The sequence below is a fragment of the Grus americana genome, chromosome 3, assembly GCF_028858705.1.
Source record: "Grus americana isolate bGruAme1 chromosome 3, bGruAme1.mat, whole genome shotgun sequence".
NCBI lineage: Eukaryota > Metazoa > Chordata > Aves > Gruiformes > Gruidae > Grus > Grus americana.
In genome coordinates, this window is record NC_072854.1 from 55,158,540 (window position 1) to 55,175,313 (window position 16,774).

A 16,774-nucleotide genomic window follows, 5' to 3' on the forward strand; every position below is an offset into this window, starting at 1 on the left:
CCTGGATTGCTCAGATACACGTGGAGTGACTGGGAACAGCTGTTGCATTTTAAATTCACTCCATGCCTTAATTGGAATATGCTTCTAAGTGCAGAGAAACCCAAAGATATGGTGAGAATGGGATGAGTATGAGGTAATGCATTAAGATGTTGAATTAAAAGACACGTTTTATGAAATGTAGTCAAACACCACCATATTTCATTTAAAGATGAAACAGAAGCAGCTCAGGGGATTATTCAGCCTAAACCAGCATTGGTCAAAGTGTGTAATGGTATGAAATGAACAGTGAGGAAATGGAAAGTAAAAGATGAAAAAAAGCAAGCTTCTCCTAGAATCTGATTTCTAAAGAAGCAAACAGGACCACTCTCTTGAGAGTGTCTTCCAAAAGGCCTGATGTTGCAAGAGCACTACCTGTGAGGCTGTAAATGCTCGCTGGCACGTAGCAAGAATCCTTTCAGAACTGAGACCTGAGAAACCATTGCTACCTACTACACGTCAGCATGGCTTTGACTGAAGGCTGTGGGAGCTGTGCTAATGTATACATTGACTGAGAATCAAACCCCTCAAGTCAATTCTGGGGGAATTTATTCTCAACAGGCTTTACACCAAGGCTTTTTTGATGGGGAGAATATAAGAGCTTTTGAAATTGTCACTTCAGTAAATGAGAAATCTTGCAGTATTTTTATAGTGGTGGTACATGGACCATTTCAGTAGGAAATCAGTTTTACAAGCATATACTTTTTTTCCACATGGTATCTCTGCTCCATCATGCAAAACTAACATGCGAGTGTACTGGGCTTGTGGTGCTTTTAGGAAAAAACATTAAGCTGCTCCCAGCAAAAAGCCGAAGTTTAAATGTAAAAATATACCTTTATTGCAATTGATTTGCAGTTCTGCTTTCATCAGACAACTCCAGGCACTCAACAGCTTTGTTTGCCAAAACTCTTAGGACTGTCCAAGTTTGTAGTTTAAACTCCATTCTTTTTTTTGTAATTGACATTATCTCATAATGATTCCAGGAAAAGACTAAAAATGGTGTCCTATTTTCCCCCACTGTTTCACACCCAAGTCTTTCCTATAATTTCCTTTAGAATTCCCTTTTGGTTTTGGTCTGGGAAAACAAAATTTTCTAATAAATCTTCCTACATGTCTTTCACCGGATGCCTTCAGAACCACAGTGAACGAGGACACACAGGCATAAATCAGAGATTAATATGGTTCCTAACCTTTACTTGCGGACATGCTTCTGATTATTTCAAATCCTCATGTACTCTATAATTACTGTCTGAGAATGTGGCACTCAGCTCCATCATAAGATGAAAACAAAGTACTGTGAAGCCTAGAAATACATAATTTTCCCTTTAAAAAACCCCCTTCAAACTAAAAGACCTCCCTTATAAACTAGGTGACATAAAAAAATCAGATTGAAAACCAATGTGCTGTTTGTGTTTCAGACATCAAGGTGTAGGTCAATTTTTAAGGATAAAATCCAAGGCACTCTTTAGGTATCAGCAGTATAATTCAGGGGCAAGTAGATTTAATATAACAATCCAGGAAACCTACTCCAAACTGTCTACATATCTAAAATGTCATAGACATCTAACATCCCCTGTTCTATGCATACTAACCTGCTGCTCAGAGCACAATCTTGGGACATGAAAACACATGGTTGAACCTCTCAGGTTGCTCCTTCTTTGGTATCTTTAAGTTCTGGTTCTTTGCATGCCCAGAGTGCATCTGTATTGATGGAGCCAAATGCCTAAATACCTGCCTTCATTTTAAAATTCAAAAGCTAAGTATTCCTACATCAAAGTACCCCGAGGAACTCAATTTGTTAGATATGATCTTAGCATGCCTCAAGTGCTTACAGAAAGCCTGGAGCGCTTTCCAAATTGCAAGGGTAGAGCCACCTTTTACATCAAGTCATAGCTGTTAAAAGAGTAGCCAACAGAAAGAGCTTGAGTTAACTCCATCTTAGCTGGGGGGATTGAACCTCAAGCCTTCCACAGCCATGAAAATGCCCAGACTAGTAAGTGAAGACTGTTCTCTAGAGGGTACATTTGAATATTGATTATACACCAGGTAAAAGGCACGGTAGTTTGTTGATGGATTAATTTGATATTAAAAAAAAAATGTATTTCAAGAAGTGCCAGAGATCAGTCACACTTGATGCTCTCAGACACATGTGTCCTGATTCCCAGATGGCCAAAAACTTGCAAAATGATCTTTAGTTTCTCTTTGATGCATTAACCTGACTTGCACTAGATTTTGCAGCCTTCTTGCATGTCAGCTGTACCAGGTGCGGCAAGTGCATTAAACACTGCCGTGTACACTAGCACCTGGTCTCATGGACTTTTTTAAAAAACAATACACTTTCAGGACTGCCTGTGGTAATGCTTCCCATATTTATCCTAATGCTTTTTAAAACAACCCTGGTGTAGGCCTGTGGAAGGTTTAATAACTATTGAATAAGGCTCTTTTAACTGTTGCTAGAGACACCTTTTGCACAGTAGATAAAATTAGTTCCCCCAGAGGGAATTAAAAGATTCTGAGGTTCTTGCAGTTATTTAGAGCTAGATATTTAATTTGTTTGAAACTATGTTTTGACTTCAACTTCCCTGTACTGCATTTACAGTGTACTGCACATGTACATCCTACCAAGTCCATAATGTCTTCCACTAAGCCTGTTACGATACTAACATTTGTAACCTTTGCTGCCAGGTAAGTGCTTCCTCATCATGCCAGGCTTCGTTGTGAGGCAGACTGTTCTCTCCCTTCTCCCCTGTTGTCTCCATGTTAGTTAGCTCTCCTTTCTGCAAATACACTGTTTTATCCACCTGCATATTACACTGCTGTGTTGCACTTTCTAGAAGTAATGTTATCTTTTTTTCTGTGTTATGGCATCACATAGAAATCTGGACTATTTCTGCATAGTGGTACTGTAGAATATGCATACAATGTCACAAGAAATAAGGCTCTGTCAAAGAGAGAGCTATGTTTCCAAATAGTGATTTATCTGGTAATTTATTCCTTGGGCAATCAAGCCTTTGATTGGCATGATGAAAACAAAGGTAGTAAAAGCTGGGATTTATAGACACCAGGAGACAGACAATAAAACTACGATGCTGATGTTCTCAGCTGCTCTTAGATCACTGTGAGGCTCAGCGGTACATCATACTTCCAATTACCTCTGGCAGTTTTCATACCTCAACAACTGCCACCAGAAAAGGAAAAGAGTCAGCAGTAAGTGCTTATTATAGCAGTGCTGGATGGCAATAGACTTTGCTTTGTTCTTGGTCCCTATGGACTCAATGTGTGTTGAGGCAGAAGATTTGAGATAGTTTTGAAGCAAATCCGGGAGTTGAGGAGCAATATTGAAGTTGTTGATCCACCTTGTCCAGTGTACGCTAACATGAAATATCTCAAAAGCCGAGATAAATTCCACTCCTTCCCTTCCTCCCCCCATCCCAGCTGTGTAAGATTAACCATGCTTTCCTGTTTTGCTTCAGGACAGTGAGGGAATACTGCAATGTTAATAAGGTTTGCAGATCAACGTTGTGCAGAAGTGTTGCATACCTTACATTTATACTGTGAGTCTGTGGGGTGATCTTTCACGGGATTTATTATCGCACTTCGAGTTGCTGTTCTGTCTTTTGATTGTGTTACATGCCTATGGTTTGGAAACCAGCCCCTACAGTATCCTCGGTCTCTGTACATGATTTTGGAGTAAAGCTTTTTGCTAACATAAATATGCAAAATCTCATTAAAGTCAGTGAAGTTGTGCCCATTACAGCAGCAGAGATTTTGAAGCTCTGCGCTCATTTTGCATATTCTTGGAGGTGAAATGCAAAAGCATAGGTTTTTATGCAGGAGATATCTATGATTTTTCCTAGGCCAGGATCTAATCCCCTGCATAGCTTATAGCAACTGGTGATGTGGAGAAGTTTCTAATAAGCAACCTTGAGAAAATGGTCTTCAAAGCCCATATCCAGTCATCTTACTTAGAGAGAAACAAATCAGAATTATTTTTTTGCAGAGCTGTCTGCTGTCTTAGAACGATCTTTTTCTGATAGTGTTATGGACAATCACAGGAGGATGGTGATTAAAGGAAAGGTGATTTCAGTGGTCAGTTTATTGGTAACTTTAGAATCACAGAATGGTTTGGGTTGGAAGGGACCTTAAAGATCATCTAGTTCCACTCCTCCTGCCATGGGCAGGGACTCTTCCTGCTATTTGAGCAGATCTTGCATTAGCAGAGCTGGAGTGCATGTAACGAGAAGAGAGGATGAAGAGGTGTGTCCTAAGGTTGTTTTTTTTTTAAAAAGAGTCAAGGTGTGATTACTCGTGTTGGTAGTAAAACTTGTCCATGTGTAGACAGTTGAGAGCAGAGGAACTGTGGGTTGGATGTGACAACCACCTTTCACTTGCAAAAAGTTGCTGAATTCCTTCTCTGTACACAGAAAGCTGGAGCTGTGATAATCCTCTACTCGGGTGTTGGTGCATGCAAGTCAGATGTAGGTGAAGGTCTTTCAGTAGTGAAAGTTTTGAGGGAGTTTCTGTGTCTGCAGGGGAAAAGAGAAAATCTTGAGAACAGGTTAAAGGAGCTGATGGGAACAGTTACAGAAACATTGGTGTAGTGGGTTGACCCTGGCTGGAGGCCAGGTGCCCACCAGAGCCGCTCTCTCACTCCCCTCATTCACTAGACAGGGGAGAAAAGGCATAACGAAATGCTTGTGGGTCGAGATAAGGACAGGGAGAGATCACTCACTAATTACCGTCACGAGCAAAACAGACCGAACTTAGAGAGGGAATTCATCTGATTTATTACTAGCCAAAACAGAGTAGAGGAATGAGAAAATAAAATCAACTCTTAAAACACTTCCCCCTACCCCTCCCATCTTCCCGGGCTCAACTTCGCTCCCGGCTTCAACCTTCCCCCCCTCAGGGGGACGGGGAATGGGGGTTGTGGTCAGTTCATCACATGTTGTTTCTGCTGCTTCTTCATCCTCAGGGGGAGGACTCCTCTCATCGTTCCCCTGCTCCAGCATGGAGTCCCTCTCACGGGGTGCAGATCTTCAGGAGCAAACTGCTCCAGCGTGGGTCCCCCACGGGGTCACAAGTCCTGCCAGCAAACCTGCCCTGGCGTGGGCTCCCCTCTTCACGGGTCCACCGGTCTGGCCAGCAACTTGCTCCAGCATGGGCTTCCCACAGGCCACAGCCTCCTTCAGGTGCCTCCACCTGCTCCCGTGTAGGGTCCTCCATGGGCTGCAGGTGGAATCTCTACACCCCCTCATCCTTCCTCCATGGGTTGCAGGGGGACAGCCTGCTTCACCATGGGCTTCACCGCGGGCTGCAGGGGGATCTCTGCTCCGGCGCCTGGAGCTCCTCCTCCCCCTCCATCTGCACTGACCTTGGTGTCTGCAGAGTTTCTTACATCTTCTCACTCCTCTCTCCGGCTGCAAAAGCTCTCCCTAACTGTTTTTTTTCCTTCTTAAATATGTTATCACAGAGGCGCTGATTGGCTTGGCCTTGGCCAGCGGCGGGCCCGTCTTAGAGCCGGCTGGCATTGGCTCTGTCAGACACAGGGGAAGCTTCTAGCAGCTTCTCACAGAAGCCACCCCTGTAGCCCCCCCCGCTACCAAAACCCTGCCACGCAAACCCAACACAATTGGTCATGTGGTCCCAAGACAAAAATTCGAGATCTTGTGGGCAAAATACTGATTTTAAAAGGTTTCAGACTGGGAGCAGTCTTCTGGCTTTTGTTTATTCCATGTCATGGAAATTAAAAACTTTTACATTTTTTTTAAAACAAATGATGTCACTGATTCTTTCATCATTCTCCCTACCCAGAGTACCCTACCTTTGGCTGGATGAAAAAATTAATAGTTTTTAAGCTAATTCCATGATTATATAAAAAACATGCAAGAAAGTGAATAAGTTGTGATGAGATAACAAATAGAAACACGAAAGGTAAAAGCAGTTGTTCTTTTTTATTGGAATTGTTTGAAATAACCCTGTCAGAAATGCTGCCAGCATCCACACCTTCCCTGCAGAAGGTTTCGGTCACAGGGTAGCGTAATTGCCACACAGTTCCCCTGGCAGCCAGCTCTCTGAAGTTTCACATGCTTTTGTGCATGCGTAACATACAGTTGAACCAAGCGTGTGTGGTATTGTGAAGGTAGTGGAATAGAAAGAGCCCTCAAATGGGCAGCAAATCCATTCTTCCTTTGAAAAAACAAAGTAAATGTCAGAAGGTGTGTCTCTTACTGAATGCAGCACTTGCTGTTGTATTAAACTTACTGGGTCGCATGCTGAAATTCCGTACCCATCACGTGTGCTTGACCGTACAGCGTTGGACAGATACGACACTGATTTTACTGATCCCTCTGCTCTGGAGAGTAGGCTGAGTGGAGGGCACAGCTGATTCTCTACATGATTTGCTTGAGGGCAGCGCTAATGAGAAACCCCTAATGTGAAAAAAAGGGCTTATAACTGGGGGGAAAAAAATCCAATGAATGTTTAAAAAGGAAGACTCAGCTCAGCTGTTCCCATAGGGAGTTTGCTGACCAGCTTTTTTCTTTTTGATATCGCTGCAGATCAGCAGTTCACCCTGTGTGTTACAGACCTTTCCTCTGAAGCTTGCCAGCTCTCCTTTCCAATGACTAACAGTACATTCTTGCTATATACATGCAAACACATGCTGAATTTGTGAGATCAGAGACTGGATATTTACTGTTAGCAAGAATTTGTCTCTGATTCACGAGTATAATAAAGTCAATGTAATTTAACAAACAAATAAATGGAGGAAATACATTTCAACATTGTGTATCATCAACAGACTTAGATGCAGTGTGATATCTTTTAGAATCAAATAATAATCTTCAATCTCTATAACAACATAGCATTTTTATAACAGAAAGGAGTTGCTGTAGGACAGTATATCAATAGATTATATATTTTTGTGTCCTGCCTTCTAAAGCAGCCCAATTCAAAGCTGTGACTGACAAAAGCCTCAGACAAACACGGCAGCGTCAAAGAAAATGGTCTGCACCACGCACGCATATCATTTTTATTATCTTCCCATGGCAAAATAGGAAATATGTTTTCTTTTAGTTTAGTGAGATCTGATAACTTCTATGATTAAAACAGGAATGTTGATTAAAATCAGGTCACTCATTAATGTAACAATGACAGGGTATAGGCAGTACCTTTTAAATAAGCAATTAAAAAGAAAGAAAATATCAAAGATGATTCTTAGGGAAATACTGGTAAACAACTGACCTTTATGTACTGTAACTGAAATTGAAGCTAAGCATAATTTATCTTTGTTATTGTGAAAGCTTTATAGGCAGACAAATGACAATTAGGTATAATGTTTTTTTCTTAATAGCTGAAATAACTAATAACAAACAAAAGAAAGAAAAAAATGGAAAAAAAATAAACAAGAAAACCTTATTGCAGATCAAGTAATCCACAATCTCACATCTTTTGTCTGTAGAATATATGTGCATTTTTTTTCTTCTACTAGACAGGTTTATCTGAGGAAAAAAGAAAGCCAGAGCAAATTTAGTCCTGGAGAAATGAAATAGAAAGCAATACCTGAGAAATCGTTAAGCAATATACACTAGGTTATCGTGTTGCTTATATTGTAGCAACCTAATTTATTTCTGTCTAACCCATTGCTTAATTATAGGTATAAACTAAGCACAATTCAAGAGCTACCGAATGTGAATGAACGTTACCTGCATTCCTTGTTTGTATCTATTGATGCTGCAGTATTCTGAATAGCAACTTGTGGGTTAGGCCTTGGACTACCAGCCCCAAAGAGGTGTTTTCCAGCTGCTGTCAGCGTTGTTTGTTCGTGACAGGTTCTGTTCACGCATCCCTTCATGTTAGTACTTAAAAGACACATTTTCACATACTTGAAAGCATAGGTATGTTTAAATATTTATGGAATGAGAGGAATTTTTAAAATCTTCCTTTAAAAGACTGTTAGTGGGAATTTGCATGTTGAAGTACACATGCTGCAGGTACAAACAGTTTTTAAAACTGGCTATTGAAATCACACTAGCACCCTAATATATCTCACATTCACAAGAAAATGTTCTTTTTGTGTGTTTAGCCCAGAGTAAGTAAAGCAGTCCTGATCAGAGCTCCTGTCCCACAATGAACATGCAATGTCATGTCCTGTATGTAAAGGAGGGCAAGGGCTGTATTCCAGATGTTGGGCATAAAAATATCCACTGAGTCACTCTGTGTCGGGAGAGACAGTAGTTAGCAGCTGGAAGGTCACTTCTTTATATTCTTAAATCTACTCCTAAACACTGTTTGCGTGAGTGACCAGAGCTCCCAATTTTGCAAAATCAAATAGTTGGTCCAGTGATGGTTGAGGTTCGCTTACTCGCCTTTGCACAGAAAAGAACTGGAGAGATGCTTGCAGACACTTACTGCCTCACTTAATAAGTGGACTCTTAAAACATTTCTGTGCTTAACTCTTGCATAAGACTTTCTGCTCTGTCTTGGGCGCAGTCATCTGTGAGGAGGTATGCGTATGTATGAGGAAGAGGGTGCTGAAATCTTAGGCACTCGCCTGAGGAACATGGTGGCAGATTCTGCAATACCTCTGGTTGGTGCTGTTTTACTCATGTCCAGCTCTGAGCTAGATGTAAGGCTGCCTCTTCTCCAGTGCAAAATTAGTCAAGTTGGTATAACCTACTGGTGACTCCCACAGCACAGCGTGGAAGGGAAGCCAAGTGCATTGAGCCAGGTAAAGCTCACTCGTACTGGTGATGGAATTCAGTTGCTTTCTCCATAGTAACCTGATACCTGCCCATGTGAGCTTCTCCTCTATCTTGTTTTGTTGCAAGCTATCAGTAAATTAGAATCACAGAACCACAGAACAGCCCAGCTTGGAAGTGACCTCAAAAAATCATCTGGTCCAACCTTTCATAGGAAAGGGAGCCTAGATGAAATTATCTAGCACCCTGTCCAGCTGCATCTTGGAAACCTCTAGTGATGGGCACTCTACTGTGTACCTGAGGAGGTTGTTCCAGTGATTGATTGTTCTGACTGTGAAAAATTTCTTTATTACGTTGAGATGAAACCTCTCCCAGTGTAACTTGTACCCATTGCCCCTTGTCTTCACCACGTGGCTCCTTGCAAAGAGAGAGTCTCTGTCTTCTTTGTAGCCTCACTGTAAGTACTGGAAAACTGATGAGGTCAGAAAACTGTGAGTTAAGCTCATCTGTTCAATACTGCACCGGGAGGGAATGGGATAGAGGCATTCACACCTTCAGGGATACAGCTATGAACAATGTAAGTAGTAACTGCCTCCCTGCTGTTTGGTACCACCTTCCCTCCATCTTCAGCAGAGATGATGGATGGACTGTGTGCTGGGGCAGCCAATGAAGAGCATACGTCCAGCATGTACAGGCATGATGACATGAGCTATGGATTGAGAGGGCAAGTGTTGAGCTGTGTCCACATACATAGGTTACACTAAAGAGTGAGCTTCCCTCAGATGTGCCACGTATCGCTGGTATGTGCTAGGGCTGTGTTGGCAAAGTGCAGAAATCCATAGAGCATGAGGAATGTGCAGTGGATGTTATCCATGAAACAGTGACCATCTGTCCTGGAAAGGTGGGCTCCGTCCCTCCTCCCAGTGACAGGAGAAGGCCGTGTGCCACCTCACCTGCACCATGTGCCAGGACTTCATTGCGTGTGCCCAGTAGTCCTGCCACCACCCCTCCCGGCCCCAAGAGCCAGCTGTTCACGGCCGTGCAACTTCTGAAGTTGTTCTTGTGTATGTAGTCTTGTATATGTGTGTTTTTGCAAAGAATAGTTACTGAGCGCTAACTCATTATACACTGTACACGTTACACACTCTTCAGAGCCAGAGCAGATGCCCTATGCAGACAAAGGAGTTTATTACAGTTCTTTCAGCCGTCATCTCTTTTCATGTTCAGCCTGTGAAGGACGGCATTTTGAGGACTGCTGGAGGAAATTTTCACTGTAAAGAGGCCTGGCCATGCCTTTTAGATGATTAGCTCTCATTTTAAAGGTAGAACCTGCTTTTAGCACGGACTTTTCCCATTTGTAATTTCCCTCGTCTGTTCTGCAGTTCTTTGGGACTGCGTGAGCCTCCCGAGAGCAGCATGGTCCCCCTACTCAACCAGTTCTTTTCTGAAGGCCTTTGCCACTCACTGTCTGGGGAATCTTTGAAATGGATGAGTTTCCACTGCATACTCTCATTTTTCAAACAAAGTTTCAGGGAAATTATCCTTAGTCCAAAAACTGGCTTTTATATTTTTGCTGATTCTCCAAATTTAGCACTTATTACATCTCTCACATGTAAAGAAGTTTTCTAAGTACTGAAATTCCTGAAATTATCCAAAAACTTTATCTCTTCAGATAACGCATGGTCAGACAAAGAAGTTAAAAGGGATGTGATCATTATTTGATAATACTTAGTGTGCTTAGGGGTAAATCACACTGAGAGACCAATTAGCAAGTAATAGGCCCAAGGGGAAGAAAAAACAAATTCCATCATCTAAAATCAAGGTTACGACATATGGAGTAGTTTTCCAGAACTATAGACACAGTCTCGTCCTTTGGTTGTTCCAGACATTTTCATTAGAAAGAAGATGCACCCATATAGCTCTAGTTCCTGTTATATCAATTGGTATTGAACAGTAGCGTACCCTGCACAATTTGATAAATCTCATTGTTAGGCCGCAGAGTCTCAGCTCTTAATTATCTGTATCCTTTTAGGAAGTGGGATTAAGGTTCTTAAAGCCAAGTTTCTTTAGGTGTTCTTACACAGGATTTTTGTTTCCTGGTGAGATACTAGTAGTTTTTTAAAATAGATTTTAATTGGAAAATCTCAAGATTCTCTCACAAAGGTTTGGTGTGTTTCTTTTTTTCATCACAGTTTCTCTGGGTTTATTGCTGGGTGTCTCTGAAAAGACCAGTTAAATATTGTGTTTCGTAATACTTCTTTGAGAAAGATCTTACCCAGGGTCTATTGGCAAGAAGATTGAGTTTCTTGCACTGCAGGCAAGGTGGGTTTTTTGTTGGTGGGTTTTTTTTTTCCTTCAGAGGCATATGGGATTCTATTTTCAAGGAGTTAACAGTCCCCACAGGGGACAGATTTTTCATGAGTATTCTGCATGCAGAAACCCCTTGATTTATATGGCCAGATTTAAAAAATCTGGTCAACTTGTGCATTATGAACATTCCTGCTAATTGGACCTGAAATGTCTGAATTAAAGCATATGTCTAGACTGCAGGAATAGTGCCCTCAGCCTTTGTCCGTTAATCACCAAAGGTGAGGACCAGATGGAGTGGTGTGGCTCTCTTTTGGCCCAGGTTTCCTTCCCATGGATTTGAAATATGCATCTGAATCCAAGAGCAAGGCAGTGCTGCTGGATGTTACCATAGAGCAACAGCTCTCCTGCATTCCTGTAATAGTCATGGAAAGAATACGATCTTATCCTCTGATGGATGACATAAGCACTTGAATACACCTTCTGTCTGGTAGAAAGTGCTATTACTAACTAACCCTGCTCCCCTCTGCTGAAATCTATCCTAATATTTTAGGGCGAAGTGTTAGCAGGTTGATTTGTTGATTTTTCCTCTCTTTCTTGACAGCTCCTAGACTGTTTTGTCATCCCAGTGGTGATACTGCTCTCCTGGTTCTTCTTACTGGTACGATACAAGGCAGTACATTTCATTGGGATCGTGGTCTGCATTCTGGGCATGGGATGCATGGCAGGAGCTGATGTCCTCGTTGGGAGACAGCAAGGAGCAGGTGAGTAGGGATGGATGTGTTGTGTGACCAATTTCTATTCAGAGAAGCCATTGATGAGAACATGTCACTTTGGCACAAAAAAAAAAAAAAAAAAGGGAAAATTGGCAAGAAACCCTGTGCCTTCATGGATCCAAAACACTGTACCATTCAAAGTTGCTTCTTTGACAGAAGGGACAGAGAACAAAAATGGGTCAACACTTAGAAGTCAGCACTGCGGCAAACAGGTTTGGTGGGCCCTGTGTCTGTGTCTGCAACCCAGATCACCCTCTGTGTAGTCTGGCGTGACAAGCTAAATACTTGTAGTTTCCTTCTGTTTTGGCTTGATTGTTTGACTGCAAACCTCGGTTGCTTCTTTTCCAAACTGGCTACATCTTTGAATCATAAGCCCCTCTCACATCCCCTGTGTACTCCTCAACTTTGCTTCTTTTTTTGTACAGAGGTGGGGTTGCTGGGTAGATGCTAAAAGACACTGCACCTACATACTAGCTGTACCAATTGGGTTATACACACAGTCTCAGAGTAAAGGTTTGGGATTTGCCTGCATCATTGTTGAAAAGAATCTTCTTGTGTGTAAAATGTTCTTTTTTTATGTGCAGCATCATATGAATAATGTGTGTGTAGCTATTAATGCAGACTAGACGGAGTTAGATTTCATCGATCAGCTTCCTCTGTCACATTGATTTCTCTAGTGCCAACCCAAATGATGTGGGAAGGCTGGAAATTCTTTTCAAAGATTGTCAATTAGGCACAGTTTTCATTCTTAATTAAAAGCACTGAATTGTGAGCTGAGCATAATACACTGGGATTTAAAATTCTTGACTCAGCTTTCTGAATATAAATGCAAGTGCTGTAAGAACTGCGTTTGCCAGGATGCTGCTAAATAAAACAAGGGAGTTTGTGACAGTACTCGCCATATCTCCCTTCCCCCTTTCGTCCCTGTCCTTTATCCTGAAAGAAGACTTTTAGTTCATTGGTCTCTTCCAGAAATAGCTCTGCCCCAGCTAAAAAGGAGAGAATATACTCTATACTATGAAATCAGCCAGCCAAAGCTGCCTTAGGAATGACTGATTTCAGAGGGATTGGGATTTCAATCCTGGGTTCCGGAGGAAACATCCCGTGTCCAGTACTCTAGGGAGTGACATGTTAGGGTGGGTGAGTTGTGGATCAGCAGGAGCGTGTGGGGCAATGGACCTCAGTGGACAAGGAAGAGATTGAGGAACACTGGCACTTTGCCATCCAACTGCAATAATTAGATATTATTTGACATATTCATTACTAAAGCACAGGTATAGCTGTTAGGTAAATTTGCCCAGAATACATGTTAACATGTATTATTGCCTTTTAATTCAGACCTACACATGAAAAGCTGTGTCCATGCTTATTGCTATGCATTTTTTTAAGTGGCAAAATGATGTTATTAATGATGTTGTCTTTATCAGAGTAACATAGATCGGCTAGTTTCATTTATCTGAAGGAGTAAAACTGTACATTAAAAATCTACAAATAAAAAGAAGTATTGGCTGCAAAAGAAAAAAAAAATTCTTGAAACTCTTCATGAAGGGGTTCCACACCATTTATAGGATATTTCTTAGGACTGGGCAGACAAAACAAAGGAATACACCAAAAGCAATGAAGCTGTATTAGTCCTCAGTAAACTCCTCTGTTTATCCTGTATTTTAGGGGACAAGACCTGTTGACACCTGGTTTGCCCCTGTTGACTGTACTATTTACTGTATTAGAAGTGCCATAATGCTCTGCTAGGCACCTACTGCATACAGCAATGTAGTCTGCCAACTCTTACAGTAAGGGAAAATGAATTTAAAATGCATCATTGAGAGATTAGCGGGTATTTTCCAAACTGTCTGCAGGAATTAGGTATAATGTGCAAGCATGCTCTCAACTTTCAATAAATATACAGTAGTTTACCTCTTTTTATTGTATCCTGACTGATGTATTTCACATTTCTCAATGGGAAAAGCAATTACTACCAAGTACTTTGTGCTCTATCACCATGCCAATTGTACTTTAAAATAACATTTTTCTGAACTAAACCCCCTGAGGTACCTTGATACTTGTGCTCCTGTAATACACGGGGGTCTAAGATAGAGAGGTCTAAGTGTTTCATCCAGATTTTTCAAAGCACTTCACAGCTTTAGCTTACCACAGTCTCTGAAAACCAGTCACTTCAGTCCTGTTAATAAGTATATGAGAGTATGTTTAGTCTAAGATGGGACACATTGAAACTGATTTTTAGGTATTCTGATTGTCAGTAATTACAACCAAAAGCAAAGAGAAACAGGTAAGGTAAAAATACGGCAAAGTGCTTTAGTGAGAGTGTGAAAAGCAATTGTATCAGAACATAATTCATAGTTAAATGATTTATGTTACACTATAATGCTATAATTAGTCCGCAAAACATTAACTCCTCTCTGGACTGTATGAATTCTGCTTCCAGAGAACATTAAATATGTTAACAATTATTAATGCAAAGTGTTTTTCCAAGCTATGCCTGGTGTTTCTTCAGAAGAATGACCTATGCCATTAAACTGGTAAAGTACAACTGTATTAACCTGAAATGCAACCTGAAAATTGATACATATTTCCTTAGCAATAAACCAATAGATGCATATGGATTTTACATCTGTGAAAGTATGTCTGTTAGGATATGTTAGGATATGTCAGTCTTGGGGGAAAGTTCCAAAGTCAGCCTCTTGAGGAAGGAAAGAAAAGGCTTTTGACAACCAGGATGCTAGAAATTATTAAGAAAGAAACCAAAAATACAGTATAAAACATTTTTATGCCAGTATATAAAGTTTTGATGCACTAGCCTCCTGAGTACCATGTATTACTCTGGTCACTGCATCTCACAAAGAAATGACCAGAAAATAAGCTTATAGAAGCAATGGAGAAAGGTGAGAAAGCTGTTCAAGGGCATAAAATGGCTTCAGGATGAAGAGATTGTAGGCAGACTGAGACTTTTCATCTCCCAGAAAAGGCAAGAAAGAGACAGAAGATGGTAAAGGTACATGAAGTCTTCAGTGGTATGGAGAGGGTCAGTATAAAGTGATTCTCAAATACTTCTCGCAATCAGAAAATTATGCAATGCCCAATATAATTTTTAGGTATCAGCCTTAAAAGCTAAAAACACAAAGTACTTGTTAATAATGCATGCTTAAATCGGGTAAGTTACTGCCACAGGATATTGTAGAGGTCAAAACTATATGGACTTTACACAAATTAATGAAGAATCCTTCAGGATCTATTAAGTTTGACAGTCTAATGCAATTTCCATCTCAGAAAATCCTTAATCTGCTGAGAACTGGCTGATGAAAATTCCCCTGTGCTTCCCTATTTCTTCATTCCCCAGGCGCCCTGTGCTGCCCAGTGCCAGATGAGGGTCCTGGGCTAGGCAGACCCGTGCTCTCTCCACATCTTGGCTTCCTCTTCTGGGAAAGCCCTGAAGGTTGAGGGTCACACTCTCCGAGCATGAGTGCGCTTTGGGGAGAGTCATCGCAGCGTGCTGCTTGGGGCTGTCCCACCTCCGTGAAAACACTCGGCCTCGAGCCGTCCTTGTTTCACAGATGCGAAAGGATGATATTTTTGTCTCAGCAGTTCAGCACAGCCAAGCTCTAAGGTCAAAAGCTTTTTCAGCAGTACTTCCCCGAAGTGTGAGTGAGTAGCTGTAATAAATACCAAATGAGTGAGCTCAGTGAGGGATGACTGGAGCCAATGTGGAACATCAAATGCATCAGGGGTATGAAGAGGTTTTGTAAAGTGCTGATGTTTATTTTAAATTAAGGCCATCTTCGTGGCTGATTGCAAAAGAAGGCTAAAAGGAAAATAAGTACCAAATCTTAAAAAGCTAAATGATCAAATATAAACATGCTGTCAGTCAAGGTACATGCAAAACAGAAGTTCAGAGAGAGGCGGAATGAGTACGTGAAGGAAAAATCTAGTAATGTTTGCTAAATACACAGAAGCCACATCTCTGAGCTGAAAAATGTTGGAGACTGAGAGAGTATTACTGGGAGTATTTTAAACATTTACCCCATTCCTATTTGTCCCTACACAACTTATACTTTTCTGGTGCTTATAGCCAGCGTTAGAGACAGCACACTGGATAAATGAACCCTTAGTCCATCTTCTTGCGGTGGCTCTTATTTTCATGAATTTCCTCCCACTGGAAATTTCAGAACTGTAGTTTGGAATGAAAACTGAAGGCTTAAAGGAACTCCATAAAAGAAAATGTTGAAAAGATCATTTTGAACCCATCAGAATGTTTGGCTTCCATTTTTATTTACTGCAGTGTGCATTTTACAAATCAATAATGATAAAACTTAAAAAGGCAGGAACTCAAAAAATAAATCAAGAGGTATTTTAAAAGAAAACAAAGTTTCTTTAAAAAAAAAAAATACAGTCTAGTACTTCAGCATTTCTACCAAACCTTTTCAAAAGAAATTCCATTATATTGAACCTTTTGGAATATAGTTCTGCAGCAATGTCTGACAGCTTTGTGAAGCTGTAGCTCTTGTAGAAATCATTTAACAAGCCATATGTGCAGAGGGATTCGCATGCATCAGTTTGCAAAGCCAGGGCCTCAGTTTTCAAGCGGGAACTTGATCTTGATCAAATCTCCCTGCAGCCCTCCCCACCCCCCAGTAATAAAAGCCTCCAAGACTTAAAAAGATTTCAAACAGTCTTTGATAAAGCAATGTTTTAGTAATTATATAGACCTGGAGGTATACATCTTGGTGTTCATTGCGTGCATTAGGTACTGCTATGTTAATTGAACCTCTTTTAAAAATCTGTCATTATCATCACCCTGTCTACGCCCCATCCTTCCTCCTCTCTTTCTTGTCAAACAGCTTCATGTGAGAATGAGGTCAATACTGGGGTTGTAATGATTTCTTCACTCATTTCACAGGTACACAGAATTTTTCAGTTGGTTTCACATCTAAATACTGG

General features: G+C 41.0%; 1 protein-coding gene across 1 annotated transcript in view; it reads left to right on the forward strand.

The window, feature by feature from the left end:
- Positions 1–16,774, forward strand: part of SLC35F1 (solute carrier family 35 member F1) — a 262,370-nt gene that overhangs the window by 206,201 nt on the left and 39,395 nt on the right. The window contains exon 4 of the mRNA XM_054819545.1: positions 11,650–11,809. Coding sequence (XP_054675520.1) covers positions 11,650–11,809 — 160 coding nt within the window. The remainder of the gene's footprint in view (positions 1–11,649; positions 11,810–16,774) is intronic.